The sequence below is a fragment of the Labrus mixtus genome, chromosome 21 (assembly GCF_963584025.1).
Source record: "Labrus mixtus chromosome 21, fLabMix1.1, whole genome shotgun sequence".
In the NCBI taxonomy this organism is placed as follows: Eukaryota; Metazoa; Chordata; class Actinopteri; order Labriformes; family Labridae; genus Labrus; species Labrus mixtus.
Genome location: NC_083632.1, coordinates 4,203,611 through 4,225,622, shown reverse-complemented (window position 1 = coordinate 4,225,622; position 22,012 = coordinate 4,203,611). Strand labels below are relative to the sequence as shown.

General features: G+C 40.9%; 1 protein-coding gene across 1 annotated transcript; it reads left to right on the top strand.

The window, feature by feature from the left end:
• Positions 1–133: 133 nt before the first annotated feature.
• Positions 134–21,724, top strand: scn4aa (sodium channel, voltage-gated, type IV, alpha, a). The gene is made up of 27 exons (XM_061028375.1): positions 134–1,048; positions 7,916–8,219; positions 8,376–8,494; positions 8,599–8,688; positions 8,778–8,906; positions 9,205–9,296; positions 9,415–9,690; positions 9,779–9,842; positions 10,012–10,153; positions 10,281–10,478; positions 10,618–10,788; positions 10,964–11,093; positions 11,599–11,837; positions 11,948–12,121; positions 12,213–12,569; positions 15,246–15,737; positions 16,074–16,112; positions 16,249–16,381; positions 16,483–16,637; positions 16,754–16,927; positions 17,023–17,145; positions 17,578–17,859; positions 17,961–18,014; positions 19,142–19,279; positions 19,390–19,494; positions 19,765–20,035; positions 20,151–21,724. Exons 2-27 carry the CDS (start codon positions 7,965–7,967, stop codon positions 21,446–21,448), a joined length of 5,700 nt encoding a protein of 1,899 aa, XP_060884358.1. The 5' UTR covers positions 134–1,048; positions 7,916–7,964; the 3' UTR covers positions 21,449–21,724.
• The last annotated feature ends 288 nt before the right edge of the window (positions 21,725–22,012 follow it).

Sequence of the window (22,012 nt, the reverse complement as noted above, 5' to 3'; positions counted from 1 at the left end):
ATGTGTATAGACGTGATTTTATTTTTAAGTCTTTGCATTATTTACAATTACTTCAACACTAGTGAATAATAATACATATTAAACATTTCCAATAGAATCTTCACATAAGAAGGTTTGCAAAGGTCTTACAGGGTAAACTATGTATTTATTAATCATTTAAACAATAAAACAAAAGGCACTCTCAATAAAAGAGTAAGCTAAAAACATTAGACATGAAGTAGATAGATAGATAGAATCTTTATTATTATCATTGTATACAAGGACACAACGAAACTTTGTTAGCAGCAATCCTAAACAGCAGCGTTTACAAAAACAAAAATATATTTGTGGTGATATGAAAGAGAAATATGCAAAAAGTGTCCAGAGCAATTGCTGTTCAGTGAATGAATGATAATAATAATAAATAAATAGACAGTTGTGGTGACTGAAAGAGTATATAGTTATTATTTTGCAGTGACTGATTAATTAAACAAATATATAAAGAGAGATAAAGTGCAAATAAGTGAAGTTATAGTGCAGTGACAGAGTATATACAGTTATTATTGTGCAGTGACTGGATGAGTAAATAATTATTATAGTTATATATAAGTATTTAGACATTAAAGAAGTGTATAATCAGATACCAATAAGATAATAGATTTACAAATGAGAGGAATCTGTGCTCCCTGTTTGTGGTATCTGCAGGAGAGTAATTCCAGCTGAAGGTTTCATCCGTGTTGCTGCACCTGCCCCTCAGCTCAAACAAACCGGCTCATTTAACTTTCTACTAGAGTTGTGTGCGAGCAGCAGCAGCTACCAGCTGTGTTGGAACCGGGCCGCGGTTCCGCTGCAGAAGTGTCAAAAGGTCTGATCTGATCCTACCTGGACTGGACTCCTCCGGTTTCACTGCAGGACACCACTCTGCGTCAGCAACAGCTGTCCTGCAGCCCCTCGCTGGCTGCCACGGGGAGAATTACGTCCTCAGGCTGAGGCTTGACACAAAACTGGATTTGTTTTTTTCTACATTTGCTGGATTCTGTTGGAATATTTTGTTGCTTTGCCGTCCGAGGTGAGCTGCCACATGGCTTGTGTTGTCTTCCACGAGTCATTGAGCTGAAGTCCTGCATGAAGCTCAGAATGAAAAGGTTTTTCTGCAGGTTCATGACTTGCTGTGTTGATTATTTAAGTTGCCAGCTTTTACCTCGATGCTTACTTTTCTCTAGATGAAACAGTAGAAGAGTTTTAGTACTCTTTTTCTGTGCAACGGTTTGATTTTCTCCATGTATAACTGTATTGCACTGTTCTTTAATCAACTAACAGAGACCTATTCTGCACTTTCATTTACAGAAATGGTTTAAAAAGGTCTCACTACAAGATATTTTTTTATCTCTGTTCTCAAAACAGCGAAGGAAATCAAATACAAAGACGTGTTTTAATACAAGTGCTTTGTTCCATTAATAAACACAGGCCTGTAATTGAGCTTAGGTCAAATTTGGAATTGGTAGATTTATGACTTCTCGACCGTGCTTATGTACGAGGAAGCATTTGAGTGCCTGTGTTGTGGAGCTGACTGCTCTTGACCACTGTGTTACTACTTATAATGCCACAGAATGAGAAAAATCAAGCCTGAGCATCACAACAGCTACAAGTCTTCACCTGCCAGGTTTAATTCCTTCTCCAGCTACTTGGCTTTAATGTCCAGTGTGGACACTTTGCAACCTTCTCAACCCCTCTACGCCTCCTCCCACAGGGGCAAAGTTGTATTTTTAGCTCATGTCTTCATGGCAGATGGGCAAGATACTGTGATGCTGTGGATGCTCAAAGACACTGTTTCTCTGCTGTTAATCCATGCCGCTCACATCAGTGGTGTGGGTCTACAGCCTGGCTCCTCGCAGGGGAAGCACATTTTTGGACATAGTGCAAAACATGGAGGCAGGTGTTTAAGCTATCTGCTGCTCTTAAGAATGAAGAATGAAGAAAAACACATTGTGGATGGGGATCATGAAGAAGGGTTTTTAAGTTGAGTGAGTTTCATCACATCATTTCTCGATATCAAATTCAAAGTTAATCTCCCCTGTGTTGAACTCTCCACCGAATTTTTTTTTTCACCTGTCATCATCTGTGCATTAAGCAACATTTGATACATATTTGGTGCTTTGCGTAACCCGTCAAGACGTATCAGAGGTCTTCGTCTGCCCGAGTGTGTTTGTGTGTCGCGCATCACATCACATGTTCTTGGACGCAGAAGGTGTTGGTTTTGAGTTTCTTTCACCAAGTAGGCCCATGTGACTGCTTGGCTGAGCCCCCGCTTTTTTTTTTTTTTCCAGAGGATTCAAAAGGTGAAATGAGGTTAAAGATGAAAACTTTATTTCCCGCTTAAAAATTCACAACCGGATTTCCTCATTTCCCCAATTTTAACTCAAGTGCATTTCTCATACAGTACAGGTCGTTTTTTTTTACTCAACAACTATCTGTATGTGAACCACAAAATGTTGATTATTCTTCTATGGCTCCTTCCTATATGTATATGTTTTTAAGGACTTGATTGGTGTAATGAATATGATAATAGCTCCCGCTGGTCCCTGACAAGCTGGATGGAATATTCTCCATATCACTTCCACATGTAATCTACTCAGATTACTGAGCAGCAAGCAAAGGCCAAATGGGTCAGTTTGAGTCAGTGGCAATGTGTTTGTAAAGTTGTTTCAGAGACGACATTAAAGGATAACACAATTTCTTAGTACATTTAAGGTTTGCCTTCTCTTATTAACATCATCATTTGATCCAAAAGGAATACATTAGTAGTGGTTGAATATGTTGTTGGCCTCTGTATATCAGACATTGTTTGGCCTATACATCTGTTAGCCCTCCGACCATCTGCCTGCAGGAGGGAGATCACGCTATGGTCTTCACAGCTCTCCGACAGAAGCATACCGCAAATGACAGCAGCTGTCCTCTTAATGTCATCATAATGTCTGCAACTAACTCTAATGTGCACTCATCTGATAAAGACGTCAAAATAAGAATTTGAGCCTCCAAGGGCTTGACCCTGAGTACCTACTGAAGCAAAATAAATGCTGATAATTTCAGTCAACACGCAGCCATGGATTGCAAAATGTACAATGACATGTTAGGAAGAGCAACAGGTGAAGAGGTCTGTTTTTAATATGGCTCCCTATAGGGTTTGAAATATAAGGTTAACCGGTGAGGTGACGAGGTGTTGAAGCAAGCTGGGAGAGAGTAAAGTACACTGTTGTGATTTGACCCCGTGAGAAAACAGAGGGGGGAAAAAAAGAGAGCTGCGGCAAATGTCAAAGGACGCGTGGATAAAAGCCCTTGTTTGCCCTGCGGATCTGTTGTTTACAACTTCACCACATTCCCGGAGGGGTAAGTGCTGCATAATGAGGGGACTGAGACATTTGCCATGTTGACACTCCGCTTGTCTTTGAACTCCAGGCATTTTCAGGGCAGCAGAGTCAAGCCAACAAGTCGTTAAAATTCATTTGAATATCTTTGTCCTTACACTGCGTCATTAATTACAACAGCAGTTTAAAAGTGTTTGGTGAAGATCCCAGCTTTGTTGGATGTTTTCCTTCAAAGGGGAGTTTCTGCTCAACTCCCAGTTAAGCAGAACGCTCTCAGTATTTTCCATACTGGTATTCTTTAATTATCCGAGGAAGTACATAAATCGAAAAAAAGGAATTCTGATGTTTCACTGATCATATTAGTGACTCGAGAAATAGGAACTCTAGTGTGCGAAACGTCTTCACTGTTATGAGAAATGGCACAACCCCTTGGGCTGTATGAACTCATGCTACCCTTTGCGACAAAAGCCAAACGCGAGATTGGCTGGTATCCGGAGGTGAATATTGGCATTCGCATTCCACAGCCGGCTAGTGTAACGGAGAAGTGTCTACATTACCCGGTCTATATCCTCAACCGGAATGTCAGAGGTCACATGGGCCTTCACTGACATGCAAGGTGATATATATATTACTGTCGGGGAAGGCTTCTGAAATCTAACATTCCCCTCCTCGTCCCCAGTGAGCCAGCTGTCCACGGAGCGACTGAACGAGCACACTCATGTAATGAGCCGATTGTCTTCGGCCGGGCCCCTGAAGTTAAACTAAACTTAGTTGATTGATTCGGGGATTTCTGTGGATTTGATGGATGTAGTCAGCGTTTAACAAATTCCACACAAAAATAAACACACAAAAAGCCTTTGATGAAACAAGCGGTGCCTAACCATTTGAACGCTTACTGTAAAATAGTTTGTTGGGCCCCTTTAACACATTTTACGGGGAGGTTGGGGGTGCTAGGATTTATGTCATTGACCCTGAGATTTATCTGGTAACCAAAACATCTGATCAACAAATGGTCATAAAGGCCTATTGTTAAGTCACCTCACATTACTCTCTCAGTATAGAAAAGGTATTTGAACATCCAGCAAAATCTATGGCCAACCAGCATTTACATCCAGTCACTAGGCATATACAAACGCTTGTTATCAGGGATGGACTGGTGGATATAATTTGGCCGTTGCAAGTTTTATCACCAGTGCCCTTTGAAATGTATTTCTGCAGGACCTTTTCCCTCTTTTGTCCATGATTATCCATTTCATTTTGATTTGCTTTGGTACTCAGCAGTGTCTGTCTCGACTTTGAAGTATTTCCTGCTTGACCTCTCACAGTACATGGATAGGATCAGTCATGACTATTGCATATTATGCACATTTTGGGTTCACTTGTAATTCATTTTTTCTGTGAATAAAGATCACAAGGCCCCAACTTAAACACTGAAGTCTGGATTTTTAGCATGGAAAGTTAACTGGTTTCCACTCACAGTACATTTGTAATCCAATTTGTATTGAAGAACTATGCATCAGCCAAGTGTGGTATATGGTCGTTCAATGCCAACAGCTGGCTTCCCCGGAATTAAGGAGAAATTTGAATCCATTCCCAGAGACATATACAGTATGTCGTCTAACATACGATTATTGCCGAAGGGTTCCCAGATTTGGGGACTTGTAACCTCTTATCAGAGGGGCTCATGTAAGATTAAGTGTACTGTGGCCAGGAGGTCATTAAAAAAAAAATCTGGTTACCAGTATGTTTAATGTGGCACATTGTCTACATCTAAATTGCTCTTCCCCAACCGCGCCGTTATGCAGTTCTGCCGTCATTGCACCTTTGTTCTTACACATTGCGGGAGCACAAGAGGCATAGTATGTGAGCACACAGCGGGAGCTTCACATACACACACACACACACACACACTGAGGCATGCACACACACACAGCGCTGTTCCGCCTCAGCTCTGAAGTGACGCATCGCGACAGTCTTCCCTCATTACCGCTGATGGCAGATCAGTGATGGAACGACTTAGCCCCACCATTTCTCGTTTTGCACGGGGGGCAAGGGAAGTAAGTCTGACACCTTTAACTGGCAATCTGTGAACGCCATATGATAACCATCGATATTTAAAGTGTCCGCTCAAACTTAGAAATCAAGTCAGATTTTCTGGAATTCAGTTTCAGTGTGATACACAGAATCAATTTTGACTGATACTGAATATCACAAACCTGCCTGCAGTCTTGGCTTTTCCTGTAATGAACCACACACTGATAAATGTAGATATGGTGTCAAAAACATATTATTTACCTGACTGACGTAGCAGACAAGGCCACAACCTCCTTAGGAGGACTCTTCTGAGATTGGCAAGCGTTCAATTGAGGGACTAAGCTTTTTTTAAAAGCGACACTTGATGGCTTCAGCAGTAACAGCGTGATGTAATGCAATCAGGAAATGTTCCCCATAAGCACAGGAGAAACACATCCAGTCTCAGGATGTGTATTTTAAGGTTGGCTCACGGTTGAGGGGTGGCGGGCCCATGGCTCCCAGAATGGGGGTTTTGAAATGGGATGATGAGGGGGGAAACTGGCTTGGGAGGCAGTGCAAAGGAAGAAGTAGGAAGGTGTAGGGTAGAGGTTACTAAGTGGCATGAATGGTAACGGGAACTCTGCTGATATTGTTTTTTATTGCAGGTTTATTGGAGAAAAGAGATCCTGTCAGACGGGAGTTTGATTGATATGAAATGGGGCTTTGATGAGTGATAGGGCTCAGATGAAATCCTTGAAGTCTGCATTGTAATAAAGAGGAACTTAGAGCCTCAAGTGTCATGTAGCAGGGTGGCAGGGGGGATGTAAAGAGCGGATACGGGTGTGGAGTCTGAAGCTTAGTGTGTTTGGGGCCCCATGTAAGATAGAAGGTAGTAGAGAGGGGAGTCAGCCTGGTAAGATAAGTTGGCATGCTGTCCTGTTTATCGGAGGGATGTGAGGCGCAGAGCGAAAGCTCAGCCAGGAAGGAATGAGCAGAGTCATCGGGCCTCTGTAATACGACGCGCCGTCTTGATTGCCTGTAGCAGCTGGGCAGCCACCGTATCTCTGCTAGTGTGCACCTCCTCATGTGGATGTGAATGTATATTTTTTTTGTTAAAGTGAGGTGGTTTTTTGGGGGGTATCCACATACATTATTGTGGGTGATCAATGGCAACACTCTGTGTATTGATGCATCTCTTTTTGACATCTTGATGACTCGGTTTACCGTTCTTTACATGTATGAACGCCTGTTACAGCTTGTTACTGGTTTGTTCTTCGGCATGGTGACGTGTGTATTCTTTCTTGCACAGTAAACCTTTATAGACGTTTTGTAAGAGGAAATGTCAAAAGGCAATGCTTTGAATAATTTGGGTAGTTTGTTTAATCTGTGTTTCTAAAGGCTACTGCTGTAAACCTTTTAAAATCCTTTTCTTCTTAGGCAAAATCCTGTGTCTAGTCACAAAGCAATTGTTTTCTTGATTGCATGTCAAATCTGATGTGCATTTAATTTGACTTAACCTCATGCAAAGTCTCATATGCATGGTGATATTTTTGCACTCTTGCAAAGCGGTTTTCCCTTTCAACAAGAATAAGCTTTGCACATTTGAATCATTAATTTGTAAAGTACTGTTGTATAGTTATATAACAACTAATATTTTTACGATTCTTCTATGTCTCAACTTTTTAGAAGCGTTAATACATTTTGCACTAAGGCCAGAAAAGCACTGCTTCATTATGTCAGTGATACCCCAGCCTAACCTTGGCTGCTCCAGACGAAAGCAGACAGGTTGCTGAATACATCAAAGGATGAAAGCAAATGCCACTTGGACCTGTGCTGCAGCGTCTGCTAAGCTAATAAGTAATCTGATGTTGCTACATAAGTAATGTCATGGTCTGTTTAGAACGGTGGGAAAGTCCAAGCTCCTGTCCTGGGTGTCTCTTTTTTTTTTTTGTTGAACATCTTGACACTCTTGAGTGCTCGTGGTGATGTGAGGGGAGCAGGGTCAGAGACGTTGATGGGCCAGAACAAGGGAGTGGGAGGGGTTTGGAAACAGTTCAAAGCAACCCTAACCAATGTTTGAAACTAGTATGGCACAAGTATTGGCTTTTGGCACAAGAGGTTTTAAAACCTTTTGGCTTTTGGCCCCTTTGAACACAGCTGTGTCTTTATCTTACCCCCGTCATAGGTTTCAGATATCTAGGAGTTTTAAATTGTTTGGTCAAAAACACCAACAATTGGGCGCTGGTGGCGCAGTGGGTGTTCGGATCCAACCTGTGGCTCCTATGTCGATCCCCACTCTCTCTCTCCCTGGTTTCCATCTCTATCCACTGTCCTGTCTCTCCAATAAATGCCCAAAAATAAATATTACATTTTTTTATTTTTTTTTAAACACCAACATTTATGTTAGAATATCACCTTAGATTAATCTCTTGGTCCATTTAAGGGTTTTCAATTGTTATAATGAAGAAAACTGCTTCGGGTAATCATGTGTGTCTTGTGTTGGTGCAGCAAAACACATCTTAAATTTTGTTTTTTTCCCAAAATTTTTGTTTCAACAGCTCCTTGTAGGGAAACCCCGGTGCGGTGGTAACTCTTCGCAATGCGAAGATGGCGTCACTGCTCCCTCCCCCAGGCATCGCTGTGTTCCGCCGCTTCACCCAGGAATCCCTGGCGGAGATCGAGCGGCTCAAGGAGGAAAGAAAAAAGGCCACAGAAGTAGAGGGCCATGAGGGGGAAGAGTCATTGGCCCCGCATCCGGATCTGGAGGCGGGCAAGAGTTTGCCCTTGATCTATGGAGACCCTCCCCCAGAGATGCTCAACACACCTTTGGAAGACCTGGACTCCTTCTACAAAGCACAAAGCGTCAGTCTCAGCAAATCTAGGCTCACACACCAATAAAGAAAGTTATATTTGCCTTTGAGCAATAAATTATTTTTTACCTAAAAAAATGTAACGACTACTGCATGCATGTCTCTGTTTATGCCGTTTATTTATACAGTTAATCTGTGTTTTTTTCAGACATTCATTGTGATCAGCAAAGGAAACACAATCTTCAGGTTCAATGCTGAGCCCGCTTGCTACATTCTGAGCCCCTTTAGTTTGGTTAGAAGAGGAGCCATTAAAATTCTCATACATTCATATCCTTTGAACTACTGTGTCATGACATGTTGAATGAAGTGAACAGCTAAGATGTCTACTAATACCTTCAATGTCCAAGTTTGTTTCCTTAACCCTGATTTAAATTATTTAGCATGTTCATCATGATAACGATTCTAGCGAATTGTGTATTCATGACGATGAGCAATCCACCAGCATGGAGTAAAACTGTTGAGTGAGTACTTCATTATTGTGGTGTTCACTTCAGTCGTTTGTGTCTTATTTAAAACATATACTAACTTGGGATGGACATCTTGTTTCTAGGTATGTTTTCACTGGTATCTATACCGTTGAAGCAACAGTCAAAGTGTTGTCAAGAGGATTTTGTGTTGGATCTTTTACATTCCTTCGAGATCCATGGAATTGGCTGGATTTCATGGTGATCAGCATGGCGTAAGTATCTGACTGCACTACCATCTAACTGATGTTGTTGATAGAATTGGAAACATGGTTCTGATGTACATCTTTTACATTTAACTTTTTTTTAATAATCCCATTGCTTACGTATGCAACAGTTCAGAGTTGAAACACTATGAGCTACTATGAAGGCTAATATTCAGATCTGTAAAATGTTCTGTGCATTTGAAAGACTTTTCCACTGATGCTGATTACAATAGAAAATATGAAGTGATAATATGTTGAGTCCTAAATAGTTATTGTCTTTGACAGTTGTATAAATGTCTTTCAACAGATATGTCACTGAGTTTGTTGACCTTGGAAATGTGTCAGCCCTCAGGACATTTCGTGTACTTCGAGCCCTTAAAACAATTACTGTGATTCCTGGTAAGGTGAACGTTCCCAGTCGTATTTGAATATTTTTTTACACTGGTCAGCAATTTCTGTCGCCATACGACTTCCAATAACCTGCCACTAACTATCTCTGCTATCTGTACTTTGTCAGGTTTGAAAACCATCGTGGGCGCTTTGATCCAGTCAGTGAAGAAAATGGTGGATGTCATGATTTTAACTGTCTTTGCCCTCGCCGTGTTTGCTCTTGTTGGCCTTCAACTTTTTATGGGAAACCTTCGTCAGAAATGTATACGATGGCCCATAGATGACTTCTTAAACATCACTGACACATTTAATGACACTGCGTCCTTCAACAACACAATGGGTTTCAATGATACAACGTATTCCAACAGTACCTTCAATTTCATAGAATACATTGAAAACTCAGGTATGATTTACATATAAATCAATAAAGTATTTCTTACTGTGACTTGCTAAAATATATATCTCACTGTTTCTTGCTTTTGTTGGTTTAGATAATCACTATTACTTGGAAGGCAGCCCCGATGCTCTACTTTGTGGAAACAGCTCTGACGCTGGGTATGTACTGTACATACTTTCATGACCAATTCATCTGTCGGGACAAATGGAGTCTTTCAATGTCGACTCTAAGAAAAAAAATGTATCTTTTTAACTTCTATCATAATAGTTTTCCATTGAGTTTGATTTGATGCAGAACAATTGTGGCATACTGACTTTTTGTTGATAGAAAGTGCCCAGAAGGATACACATGCATGAAGGCTGGGAGGAACCCCAACTTTGGCTACACCAGTTTTGACTCTTTTGGCTGGGCCTTCCTGGCCCTCTTCAGACTGATGACCCAAGACTACTGGGAGAACCTGTTCCAGCTGGTTGGCCCTTTTTTGTTTGTTCCAGACACATTTATGACCTTTAACTGGAAGTTTTCTCTTTAAAATTCAAGTTATGAAAATAAAATTGTCCTTAGTTCTCGTAGCTTCTTTTTTGCTCCAAACACAGGTCCTGCGGTCAGCTGGCAAGACATACATGCTGTTCTTTGTTGTGATCATCTTTCTGGGCTCCTTCTACCTCATCAATCTCATCCTGGCTGTGGTAGCCATGGCTTATGATGAACAGAATGAGGCAACTCAGCGAGAGGCCATAGAGAAAGAAGAAGAGTTCCAGAGGCTACTGCTGCAACTCAAGAATCAGGAACAGGTAACTTCAGCAAGGAGTAAGCCAATGGTTAACAATATAACTGGATATTTTCTTTCAACATTGTTACTTCCCAAAACATTCTTAGTGTTTGTAGTAAGACTGAGGCAATGGTAAGAATCGTTGTACTTCATTCCAACAGGCTCAAGTTCTTGGGAGTCGAGCCACACTAATCAGTAAAAAGTCACTTAGTCATCACACTGTATCTGAGTTGGCAGATGATGAAACAAGCCTTGAACATGAAGAAGTCGTCAAGGACTGTAATGGAAGACTTGTTCCCCGTCTGCTTATAAGAGCACCAACCATGGACCAGGTTTGTTTGTCGCCCTCTGGTCAAAGTTTGATTATCATGCCTGAAAGATGACAGTTAGCTGATTGAAATGCTGGTAGCAACAGTTCTTCGAATATAATATGAAAACATGTTGTTGTTAAACCCTTTGGGTGATATCATGAGTTTGCAACTAAAACATGTATTTCATATTTCACAGTCTGCTGCAGAGTATGAACTAAGAGAGAAGTCATTGGGCTCTGTGCACAGCATGCTTTATCTGGATCAACCAGGCCTGACACAGAGAACTGCAAGTGCTCTGACTGTGCTTACAGCAGCTGCTATGGAAGGTATGGCAATATTCATATACAACCACTTGATGCTGGATTAATGCCTTTACAAAGTGGATGACACAGAACTAGTGAAACTTTCCCTGGTAACTTTTATACAGCGGGCAGTACCCATCCAGAAGTGTAAAGTTCCTTCAGGGAATTAAAAAATACACAAGGCTTAGTTGCAGTTTGTCACAGGAAATGCTCTAATTCGAAATGTGATTGCTAAGATTATCAAGCGGTTGTTAACATTATACACAAATCTATCCAAGACCAATACAGTAGCATTGTCTTGAACTCATTATAATCAATCTAATCAAACGTGTGTTAAAAAAAAAATCCTGTCAACATCACGTGTCAAGACCTCAAGGTGTTAAGCTTTAGATATTTCAGCTCAACTTTAACTTGGCACAGGAGAGACACTCATCATTGCTTTCTGTTAGCATATCAATTAAATGCAATGGATATGCTTTGATTAAACGACAGTAGACTACCAACATATTTTGCCTGTCTTTTTGTCTAGAGTTGGAGGAGGCTCAGAGGCCGTGCCCACCTGCCTGGTACAAGTTTGCCGACATGTTCCTAAAGTGGGATTTCTGCCCGCAGTGGGTGATGTTTAAAAAGTGGGTGCTGTTTGTGGTCATGGACCCTTTTGTGGATTTGGGCATCACCATCTGCATCGTGCTCAACACGCTCTTCATGGCCATGGAGCACTACCCCATGACCCCAGAGTTTGACAACATGCTCTCAGTTGGGAATTTGGTAAATATGTATAACAGTACATTCTAATGTAAATGCAGAAATATTCCCTTCTGATCTCTTTTTACGAGTGCCCGTTAACAGAAATGCATCTACCCTTCCATCCTTCACAGGTTTTCACTGGGATCTTCACAGCAGAAATGTTCTTCAAGCTTATTGCCATGGACCCCTACTACTACTTTCAGGTTGGCTGGAACATTTTTGACAGCATTATTGTCACTCTCAGCCTGGTGGAGTTGGGGCTGGCAAATGTCCAGGGCCTTTCAGTCCTCAGGTCTTTCCGTCTGGTGAGAAACAATGATTGATGATTGATACTGAGATTACTTTCTAACTCAGTATTAAATGTCTTTGTTTCTTTCTGTCTTGTTTTGGAGATAGCTTAGAGTCTTCAAACTAGCAAAGTCCTGGCCAACGCTCAACATGTTGATCAAGATCATTGGCAACTCAGTGGGAGCTTTAGGAAACCTGACGTTAGTGCTGGCCATCATCGTCTTTATCTTTGCCGTGGTGGGTATGCAACTCTTTGGCAAGAGCTATAAGGACTGCGTGTGCAAGATATCCACGGAGTGCGAGCTGCCACGCTGGCACATGAACGACTTCTTCCACTCGTTCCTCATCGTCTTCCGCATCCTGTGTGGGGAGTGGATTGAGACTATGTGGGACTGCATGGAGGTGGCTGGAGCTGGGATGTGTTTAGTTGTCTTCATGATGGTCATGGTCATTGGAAATCTTGTGGTAAGTGCAACAATTACTCATCTTCAATCTGAGATATGCCAATATTACTTCTTACCTTGGCATTCACACCAAAATACAAATTGTATAAGGGGTTCCTCTGTAGAGAGCCCTTAGCTTTAGGTACCGCGTAGTGGAGATAAACAATCATTCTGTATTCCATCGGGAAGTATCATGGTGTGACAGCAGAATGGTCCTGGTTTCCACCTTTCTCCAGCAATCCAAAGAAATGCAAGTTATGTAAGTTGGCTCGATGTTATTGAGCCAATTGATTGACTGATGACCTGTCCTTGGTGACTCTTGCCTCACTCTAGCTCTTCAGTGTTTGAAGACATCCAAATGTTGTACTGTGTTGAGAAGAACACAGCCCTTTGCATCGATAACACACTGTGCAAAGACGGTCTCTGAAAATAATGAAGGTTTTCTTCCAGTGCAACTACTGGTCTGAAAACTAAATCTGATACATGAGTACAGTAGAAGCGATGACTGTTGTTACACAGCTCAGTTTCACTTAAATACAATTGTTACATATAATGATCAAGGTTGGTAGATAGGATGATTCATGTCTTTTTGCTGTTTTGTCACTTTAAAGTTGCTGCTATCCACAAATGTTGAGATGCTGCCACTCTACTACACATTCAATATCTAAACTCTGTATAACTGTCATAACTGCGAGGCTGTAAATCTGTCAAGTCGTTTTTGAAAATCTTTCTAAATCAAACTGTGAGCTGACTATAATGCCATGAGATTTGTGGCTGCATATCCCAGCAGGCTATTGTTAACCCCTCAGCTTATAGATGCCAAGGACAGAGACACAGCTGGGGAGAAAATCGTATCCACCAGGGGGCATTACAACAAATTTGAGTTATTATAAGTACAGTTGATCCAAGGTTTAATTGATTCAGTTGCACTTAACTTTCGGGTCTTTGGGGATAAAGAGGCAGCTGACTGTTACGCTCAGGGAAGAATTCTGAGTGTCTGCGGAATGGAAATACTGTCCCTGGCATTTTCCATTGGCCTCTTAGATGTACAGATTGATACAGATGATTGCTATTTGGCATAATTTCAGCCACTTATTCAATGACTGAAGCCAAAACCATTTCCTGTTAAATTATTTATAGATATGGAACGGAAATGGCTCACTGACAAGCTAACAAAAATATTGTGATGGCATTGCGTTGCCAAAATATCATGGCCGTCTTCGAGTCTTGCATTACTCCAAAACCCTCAACTCTTACCACACAATGCACACTATTTGCTCTGCAATGAATGCAAATAATATACTTACACACTTCACAGGATGATGTTTCTATTTAAATCAAATGACTTAAGCTACCAAACAGTGGTTTTGACCTTGAGTGTGTGCTAAGATCTGGCTCAAGCAAGTTAGTGCCACCAAGGGAACAAACACAGACAGCTGAGCGAGCAGAGCTCAAGTGGCAGGGGGACTGGGTGTTAAGGAAAAGTCATTCGATAGCACTGCAATTGATGGAGAGGTTATCATATTGGACCATCAGCGTCACAGTTTATAAAGCAGAGTGGGCACAACTTAAATGTTTGGAGTGTTTGCAGGTCATTTGTGACTATTATTTCTTCACTTCAGCCCAATCATGATCAAAAATGGTTCTGAATTTCATCAACATTATTTTCATTCTTTATGAACTTATGCATCTTTTTTTTGCCTCCCTAAAATATCTATCTCCATCAGAAGAAACCACTCCAATTTCAGTTACAATGTAATTTTAATCTTCAAAATGTCAAACTATTCCTTAAATAATAGGGGGTCCTTGCCAAAGGCTAATACTTTATAGGGTCTATCTTTGGCATGGCAAAGTTTTGGTACCCCTGTTGTGTAGGCTTTGTGCTAACAAAGCTAAACTAAGCTAAACTATTGATGGCTAAATCTTCAAATTTAACCTACAGGGAGTGTTTTTGGACTGTCAATGCCAACAATCTGCAAGAAGGTGAACTGCTGTTGGCTTCAACATGTCCAATTATTCCTTTAAGATAAAGATCAAACATCTCACATAAACAAACAGCTGCTTTAACAACTGGGAAATGAAAGGAGTGATAATTTTGAGATTCTAGGAGCATTATTTTGAGCATCGCAGACACTTATGTCATCATATCAGTTTCTAATCCTTCCCTGTGGAGCTTGGGGTTTGTGCATCTCATCTTTTCCACTAAGCCCTCTTAACTGATTCACAGCTCCTGCACAGGCTCATCCTGGCCCTGGCTTGTGTAACTATGATCTCCCGCTAAATCAGGGGAATAGGAATGGAGAAATCGACTCACAGGTTTCAGAAACTAAAGATAACTGTGTCTGCAACAGGAGGCAGACAACATTATATTTACTGATGTGCCATCATACAACCAATTTTACATGTGAGGTGTATTTGAGACAGCCTAGACTTTTGTGTTTAGTCTGGCAGTGACAATATTTTGACTCAGCAATCAGTGGCTATGTATAGTTAGTATAGTATCAACGTATAGTTATTTAATCTGCAGACGAAGTAAAGACTCATATGGAACTCTAAAGTAAACTAAATAAGGATCGTTTGAATCACTTGCAACAACATTTTTGTCTTTCCTCATCAAGGTACGAAATGGAGACTGTTGAAGTTGTGTTTCGAAGATTTAGTGCATATCTTTATTACCTTCATGACTTTCTCTTTTCAGGTGTTGAACCTCTTCCTGGCCTTGTTGCTCAGCTCGTTCAGTGGAGACAACCTCTCAACAGGGGACGATGATGGAGAGATGAACAATCTCCAGATCGCTCTAGGCAGGATCACACGTGGCATCGACTGGTTCAAAGCGTTTATCATTCGAACAATTCTGCAGACTCTTGGCAGAGAGCCCAAGGTCACCGATGAGCCTGGTGAAGGCCTGGCAAATGACGAGGAGCCTAAAACAGAGCAAATTGAAATGAACCACTTGGACACTGGTCAGAATTTCAAAATGGCAGATGGGATTTGTAATAGTTTGGTTGAAGGCCGGCCTTCTGGAGTTATTGTGGACAGAGAGCTGAATCTCAATGTTCCAATCGCCCTGGGAGAGTCAGACTTTGAAAACCTTGGTGACGACGATGAGGATGAGGATGAGGATGAAGATGATGCTGACAATGCTAATGACTCAGTGAAGTCATCTGACAAATTTAGCCAACACGATAGAGTAAGTACTGAACATCAATCATGCAAACTTAAGTTGGTATAATCAATTACAAATTGATTTCTTTCATTCAAAAGTGAATGGGAGGAGGGGCAAATATTCCTCAACTTAAATGTATGTAAAGCTTTTTTGCATTCATTTTGACAAGATGCCTTTTGCATATTCATTATAATTGACTCATGTATTTAACAACCTTGCACAATTTTAAACAAGGCATACACTTCATAAACCATATTATGTGAAAAAAAAACTGCACGGATGAGTCTGTGCTAAGAGTAATGATTTTGTAAATATGGACAGAAGATTATGAACTTCATTCTCTTTTCTGTGTTTTTCAAGAACATAGAAGATAAAAACAGTATGCTGGGAGATGTCAAAGTAAGTAATTCTGTAGAATGGCACTTAACATTATGCTGAGGTCATTACTTGGTTTTTGCTAAAAAATAAATGTGGGTAAATGTTTTATTTTGTATGGTGGCTTTGTGACTGAGCTTCAATTGTAATTCTTGACTAGCTCAAGGGTGCTTTAAATGATGGGGATTCTTCAGTGTGTAGCACAGTGGACTATCAGCCACCTGAGCCTGAACCAGAAGAAGTGGAGGAAGAAGAGCCAGACCCCGTGGAGCCAGAGGCCTGCTTCACTGACGGTATTAAAAACATTTATTTTCAGTATCAGTGCTTTTTCTGTTGAAACCTAATCTGACATTTTTTGATTAACTCTGAATCTTTGATTTCTCCCTTTCCACAGACTGTGTGAGGCGCTGGCCATGTCTGACTGTAGACATCACCCAAGGTCGAGGCAAGAAGTGGTGGAACCTTCGTAGGACTTGCTTCACTATTGTGGAGCATGACTGGTTTGAAACCTTCATTATCTTTATGATCCTTCTCAGCAGTGGAGCTCTGGTGAGTGCTGTCATCAGTGCAACAAATTTAGACATGTTGACTGTTTATGATAGTGTTAAGGTACTGTATTACTGTTGGGGAAACTGATCTAGCCATCTCAAATCTTGTTTTGGCAGGCCTTTGAAGACATACACATTGAAAGACGTCGAACCATTAAAATTATTCTGGAGTTTGCTGACAAAGTCTTCACCTACATCTTCATCATTGAGATGCTCCTTAAATGGGTGGCATACGGCTTCAAGACCTATTTCACCAATGCTTGGTGTTGGTTGGATTTCTTCATTGTAGATGTAAGTTTGGATTTCTTAATACAGACTGTTCAAGTTTTATGTCAATCAAAGTCTGTTGTAACACTTGAATAGGAAATGTTTTGATTCTACCACAGATTTCCCTGATTAGTTTATTTGCCAACTGGATGGGCTACTCTGACCTAGGACCAATCAAATCCCTCAGAACTCTCAGGGCACTAAGACCTCTTCGAGCGCTGTCAAGATTTGAGGGGATGAGGGTATGTTATTGGCTGAAAAAAACATGGTAAAGCAATTTGCTTGGCTAACAAAGATTTACAAAAATAAAAAAAACTGTACATAGACTGACTGCTTGCAACTTTAGCATCTCAATAAATACCACAGCTCCATGAATTACAGATGTACCTGGATACCAAGCTTTTACTAGCATTAGCTGATAAAATTGCTTTTACTGACCTTGCATCCCAATTTGGTCGCTGCTAGCTACACTTCTTTTATACTGTTGGTAATGGTAATCACAATAACGTGACTGGCTTTCCCCTGTGTGTTGAATGCATGCACACACCATTGCTGCTGAGACAGAGCCAAGTCAGGTAAGATTACTGATAAAACTTGATGGCAAAGCATGTTTGGTGCTAACTCCTAAAAAGTTCACTTCCCTTAATTCTGACAAAGTTGTCTCTTTTGGGCAGGTGGTGGTGAACGCTCTTGTAGGAGCAATTCCCTCCATCTTCAACGTATTGCTGGTTTGTCTTATATTCTGGCTCATCTTCAGCATCATGGGAGTTAACCTGTTTGCCGGGAAGTTCTACCGCTGCATCAACACCACCACGGAGGAGCTTTTCCCCATGGATGTGGTCAACAACATGAGCGACTGCCTTGCTCTCAAGGAAACCACACAGGAGGCGCGCTGGGTCAATGTCAAAGTAAATTATGACAATGTGGGAAAAGGCTACCTGTCCCTACTTCAAGTGGTGAGGAGTGCTGCTTACATTATGAAAGTGTTGGTAAATCTTGGAGAAATAAAACTTGTGTTCAATGACAAAGTCCTTAAACCAATGCTCTGTTACTTTAGGCAACCTTCAAAGGTTGGATGGACATCATGTATGCTGCTGTTGACTCAAGAGAGGTAATGTATAGTAATGCTAAAAGCAGAAAAAATAGCCTTCAACATCAGTCTGAATCTATTCTGTGAATACATTGCTTTTTGGTGAATTTAAAATCCCATCATATCTTAACAGTTATTAAGAAAACTTATTACAATGGAGTAATTACATCAATACAATTACAGAATAACTCTTGAATAACTTAACTATTTTGTCAACAACAGTGTTCAAACAGTTTTTTAAAGGGTATACAGAGTACATATTCTTCCTCCCTTCCACCACAAGCACTGCTCTGCACTTTTAGTTAAATGAATAAATATGTGAAAGATGGTTAGGGTAAAGTGAACCCAACCTTTGGATCAACAAGTGCCCCTTTCTGGTTAGTATCATATTCCAGTGTAACCTTTTATCCAGTGCTGCAAAGAAATCTTTGCTACTTGAAGTAATACTCTCAATTTGAATTTAAATAAATGTCTGTTAAGTAACTTTAACTGAATTATATTGAACAATGGTGAGGAAACTACTTGCAGTATTGGGAATAAGGCATCTATGGCAGCATGCCTGGGAAAAATGACAACAGGAGAACAATTTGTGATAAATTCCCCAATCGAACCCAAATCCACAATAAGGTTCTATCTAAATATTGGTGGCTTATTGAGAAAAGCATCTCAGTAGCAATAATTAGTTTCAGCCAAGAACTGAAATATTGTCATTTAAGATTGTCTGAACTTTACTGATATTGGGTTTGAGTTTGGATTATACTTGGGTATTTGTTGTGAAAATTACACAATTATAAAGAATATAGTTGATGTGATATGAAGAGAAAGTCACAAGGCAGCTTTTCGCCTGTTTACAAACAGCTTTAACTACGTCTTCCAGCCAAGTATCGATGGTCGCGACTGTTGATGGGTCAACCAAAGTTGCCAATCCGCCAGCAGGATTTTTGCTCTGGCTGTTGTTCGTTTTATTTGCAGCTGCAAGTGTGCAATGTTGGCAGGGGAGGGTTTAACATTTGAATAATATAGCACCAGCAAACAATGTCAGCAGGCTTTACTTTGCAAATACCACTTAACCATTTAGACGCCTCTACAGACAGTTGTCAAACTTTCACTATAACATCGTAATGCTCTATATGTTTTGGGTTTTTTAGGTAAAGGAGCAACCTTCTTATGAGATCAACCTCTACATGTACATTTACTTTGTGATTTTTATCATCTTTGGCTCTTTCTTCACACTCAACCTCTTCATTGGTGTCATTATTGACAATTTCAACCAACAAAAGAAAAAGATAAGTACTACACTAATAACACGTCAAACCATTGATACATTCTGGACCACACAAAGGTTGTCACCAAATTGAAATACCTAAAATAATTGTTGTATTGTGTGTTTCTTTACTTTGGAGATAAAGACCTCTTTATGACTGAGGAACAAAAGAAGTACTATGATGCCATGAAGAAACTTGGTTCCAAGAAGCCGCAAAAGCCGATTCCCCGTCCAACTGTATGTCATGCATATACAACTGCATGCATATTTAAATTACCATAATAGATGTGAGAAATGTGTGTAATATTGGTTGGGAAAGACTCAAACTTAGTGTATTTTGAAACTACATCAATGATGTTGAAAATGATGAACTTGCTAAGGCAAAGTAATGACATCGGGTGGGCATGCTTGGTATGACACTGTCATTAGTGACCCCTGGGCTGACCTTTTCTGCACACTGCTTGTGTGAACTGACCTAATGACCCCAGATCTCTCTTTGACCTACAGAACCTAATCCAGGGAATGGTGTTTGACTTCATCAGTCAGCAGTTCTTTGACATCTTCATCATGGTGCTAATCTGCCTCAACATGGTGACCATGATGGTGGAGACGGATAACCAAAGTGCAGAGAAGGAAGATTTCCTCTTTAAAGTAAACGTGTCTTTCATCGTTGTGTTCACTGGAGAGTGTGTGCTAAAGCTCTTTGCTCTACGACAATACTTTTTCACCAATGGATGGAACGTTTTTGATTTTGTCGTGGTCATATTGTCCATAGCTGGTAGGTATTTTATACCTAGAAGCACAGATGTGAATTATACTTATTACAATGCTTTATTGTGTTACCATGTTTTTTTTAAGGGTCTCTGATTGAAGTTTCTCTCTGTTTATGTCAGGTACAATGCTCTCAGACATAATCGAGAAGTACTTTGTTTCCCCGACTCTGTTCAGAGTGATCAGACTGGCGAGGATAGGAAGGATTCTCCGTCTTATTAAAGGAGCTAAGGGTATTCGGACGCTTCTCTTCGCTCTGATGATGTCACTTCCTGCCTTGTTCAATATTGGTCTACTTCTCTTCCTCATTATGTTCATTTTCTCCATCTTTGGCATGTCAAACTTTGCTTATGTCAAAAAGGAGTCTGGAATCGATGATATATTTAATTTTGAGACATTTGGTGGAAGCATTATCTGCTTGTTTGAGATCACAACATCCGCCGGATGGGATGGACTCTTGCTTCCAATGCTGAACAAGGAGCCTCCAGACTGTGATCCGGACTTTGAGAACCCTGGCACGGACGTTAGGGGTAACTGTGGCAACCCAGGCATGAGCATGATATTCTTCTGCGGTTACATCATCGTCTCATTCTTAGTGGTGGTCAACATGTACATCGCCATCATCTTAGAGAACTTCAATGTAGCACAAGAAGAGAGTGGAGATGCTCTCTGTGAGGATGACTTTGAAATGTTCAATGAGACTTGGGAGAAGTTTGACATAGATGGAACTATGTTTATTGAGTATAGCCAGCTCTCAGACTTTTGTGATACCTTGCAGGAGCCGCTAAGAGTAGCCAAACCAAACCTGTTCCGCCTGATTGAAATGGATCTGCCCCTGGTGATTGGGGACAGGATCCACTGCCTTGATGTCTTGTTGGCCGTCACACAGATGGTCTTGGGAGACACGGTGGAGATGGCAGCAATGCGGGAGAGCATTGAGGCTAAGTTCGTCTTGAACAACCCCACCTCAGACTCCTTTGCACCAATTACCACAACGGTGCGCCACAAAGAAGAGCAGAATGCTGCCGTGGTGATCCAGAGGGTTTACCGTAACCACCTGCTAAAACGCTGCTTACGCCATGCTGCTTTTATGAACCGCTGTAAAAGGAAGGGTAGAAGTAATGAAGGCGAAGAGCCACCGGAAAAAGTGGGGATGCTAGCACGAAGGATGGGAGTTCTCTACGGCAGCAATGTGGACCTTGCAGAGGAGATGGATCAGGTTGCTTTAGAAACTCTAGCAAACCAACAGCCTACTGATCAGGAGACGACACATTACACAGACGACGGGAGTGCTTCAGATCCCCTTGAGCCAAATATCATTGTTGTACCTGTCGAAATTACTAATGAGGTTCTATTACATTCGGCTCCCAACCAACACTTATTTGCTCTTCATGCAAACCTGAGAGAGTCAATTGTATAATAAACAGCAAAATATCTGCCAAGTAAGTAGTAATGGCCGTCAATGCCGAGTACCACTGTACCAATGTAGCTGAACTTTCCACATTGACTTAAGAGGTTACCCAGTGCTAATGGATGTTTCAAAGGTGTTTTTGTGAGCAACCATTTCCTGTTTTTCATTACATATTTCAGGGTCTTCTTTGCGTTGACTGTCCAACTGGAGTACATGGTTTTCTCTGATAATAACCATAGCAACATCAGCTAATATAATCACTAAAAATGCTAAAAGGGTAAGGTCTGTTTAGTAAAGGAGATCCGCTGTACAAACAGGAAGACAATTCAGTCTTAAAAATACATTTTTTGGGTACTTTCACACAGAAAAGGCTCTGAAAAAATATAAAGCGTTGACAATTCATTGTGTATGGTTACTTTGTGCCTAAAACTGCTTCAATTTCTCTGAGAAAAAAAAGGAAATGTCCAGTGTATTTAGCAATGCTATGGTGGGAACCTACATTTAGGTCAGTGCTTACTTTGCTCTTGGATATGACTATTACCAGAAAACCCCAAACCATGTGCCCCATCTCAA

Coding starts and splice junctions, on each gene's coding strand:
- scn4aa (XM_061028375.1), top strand. CDS start 7,965: ATGGCGTCACTGCTCCCTCCCCCAGGCATCGCTGTGTTCCGCCGCTTC. Junction 10,154..10,280: donor GGGAGAACCTGTTCCAGCTG/GTTGGCCCTTTT, acceptor CTCCAAACACAG/GTCCTGCGGTCAGCTGGCAA. Junction 12,570..15,245: donor TGGTCATTGGAAATCTTGTG/GTAAGTGCAACA, acceptor TTCTCTTTTCAG/GTGTTGAACCTCTTCCTGGC.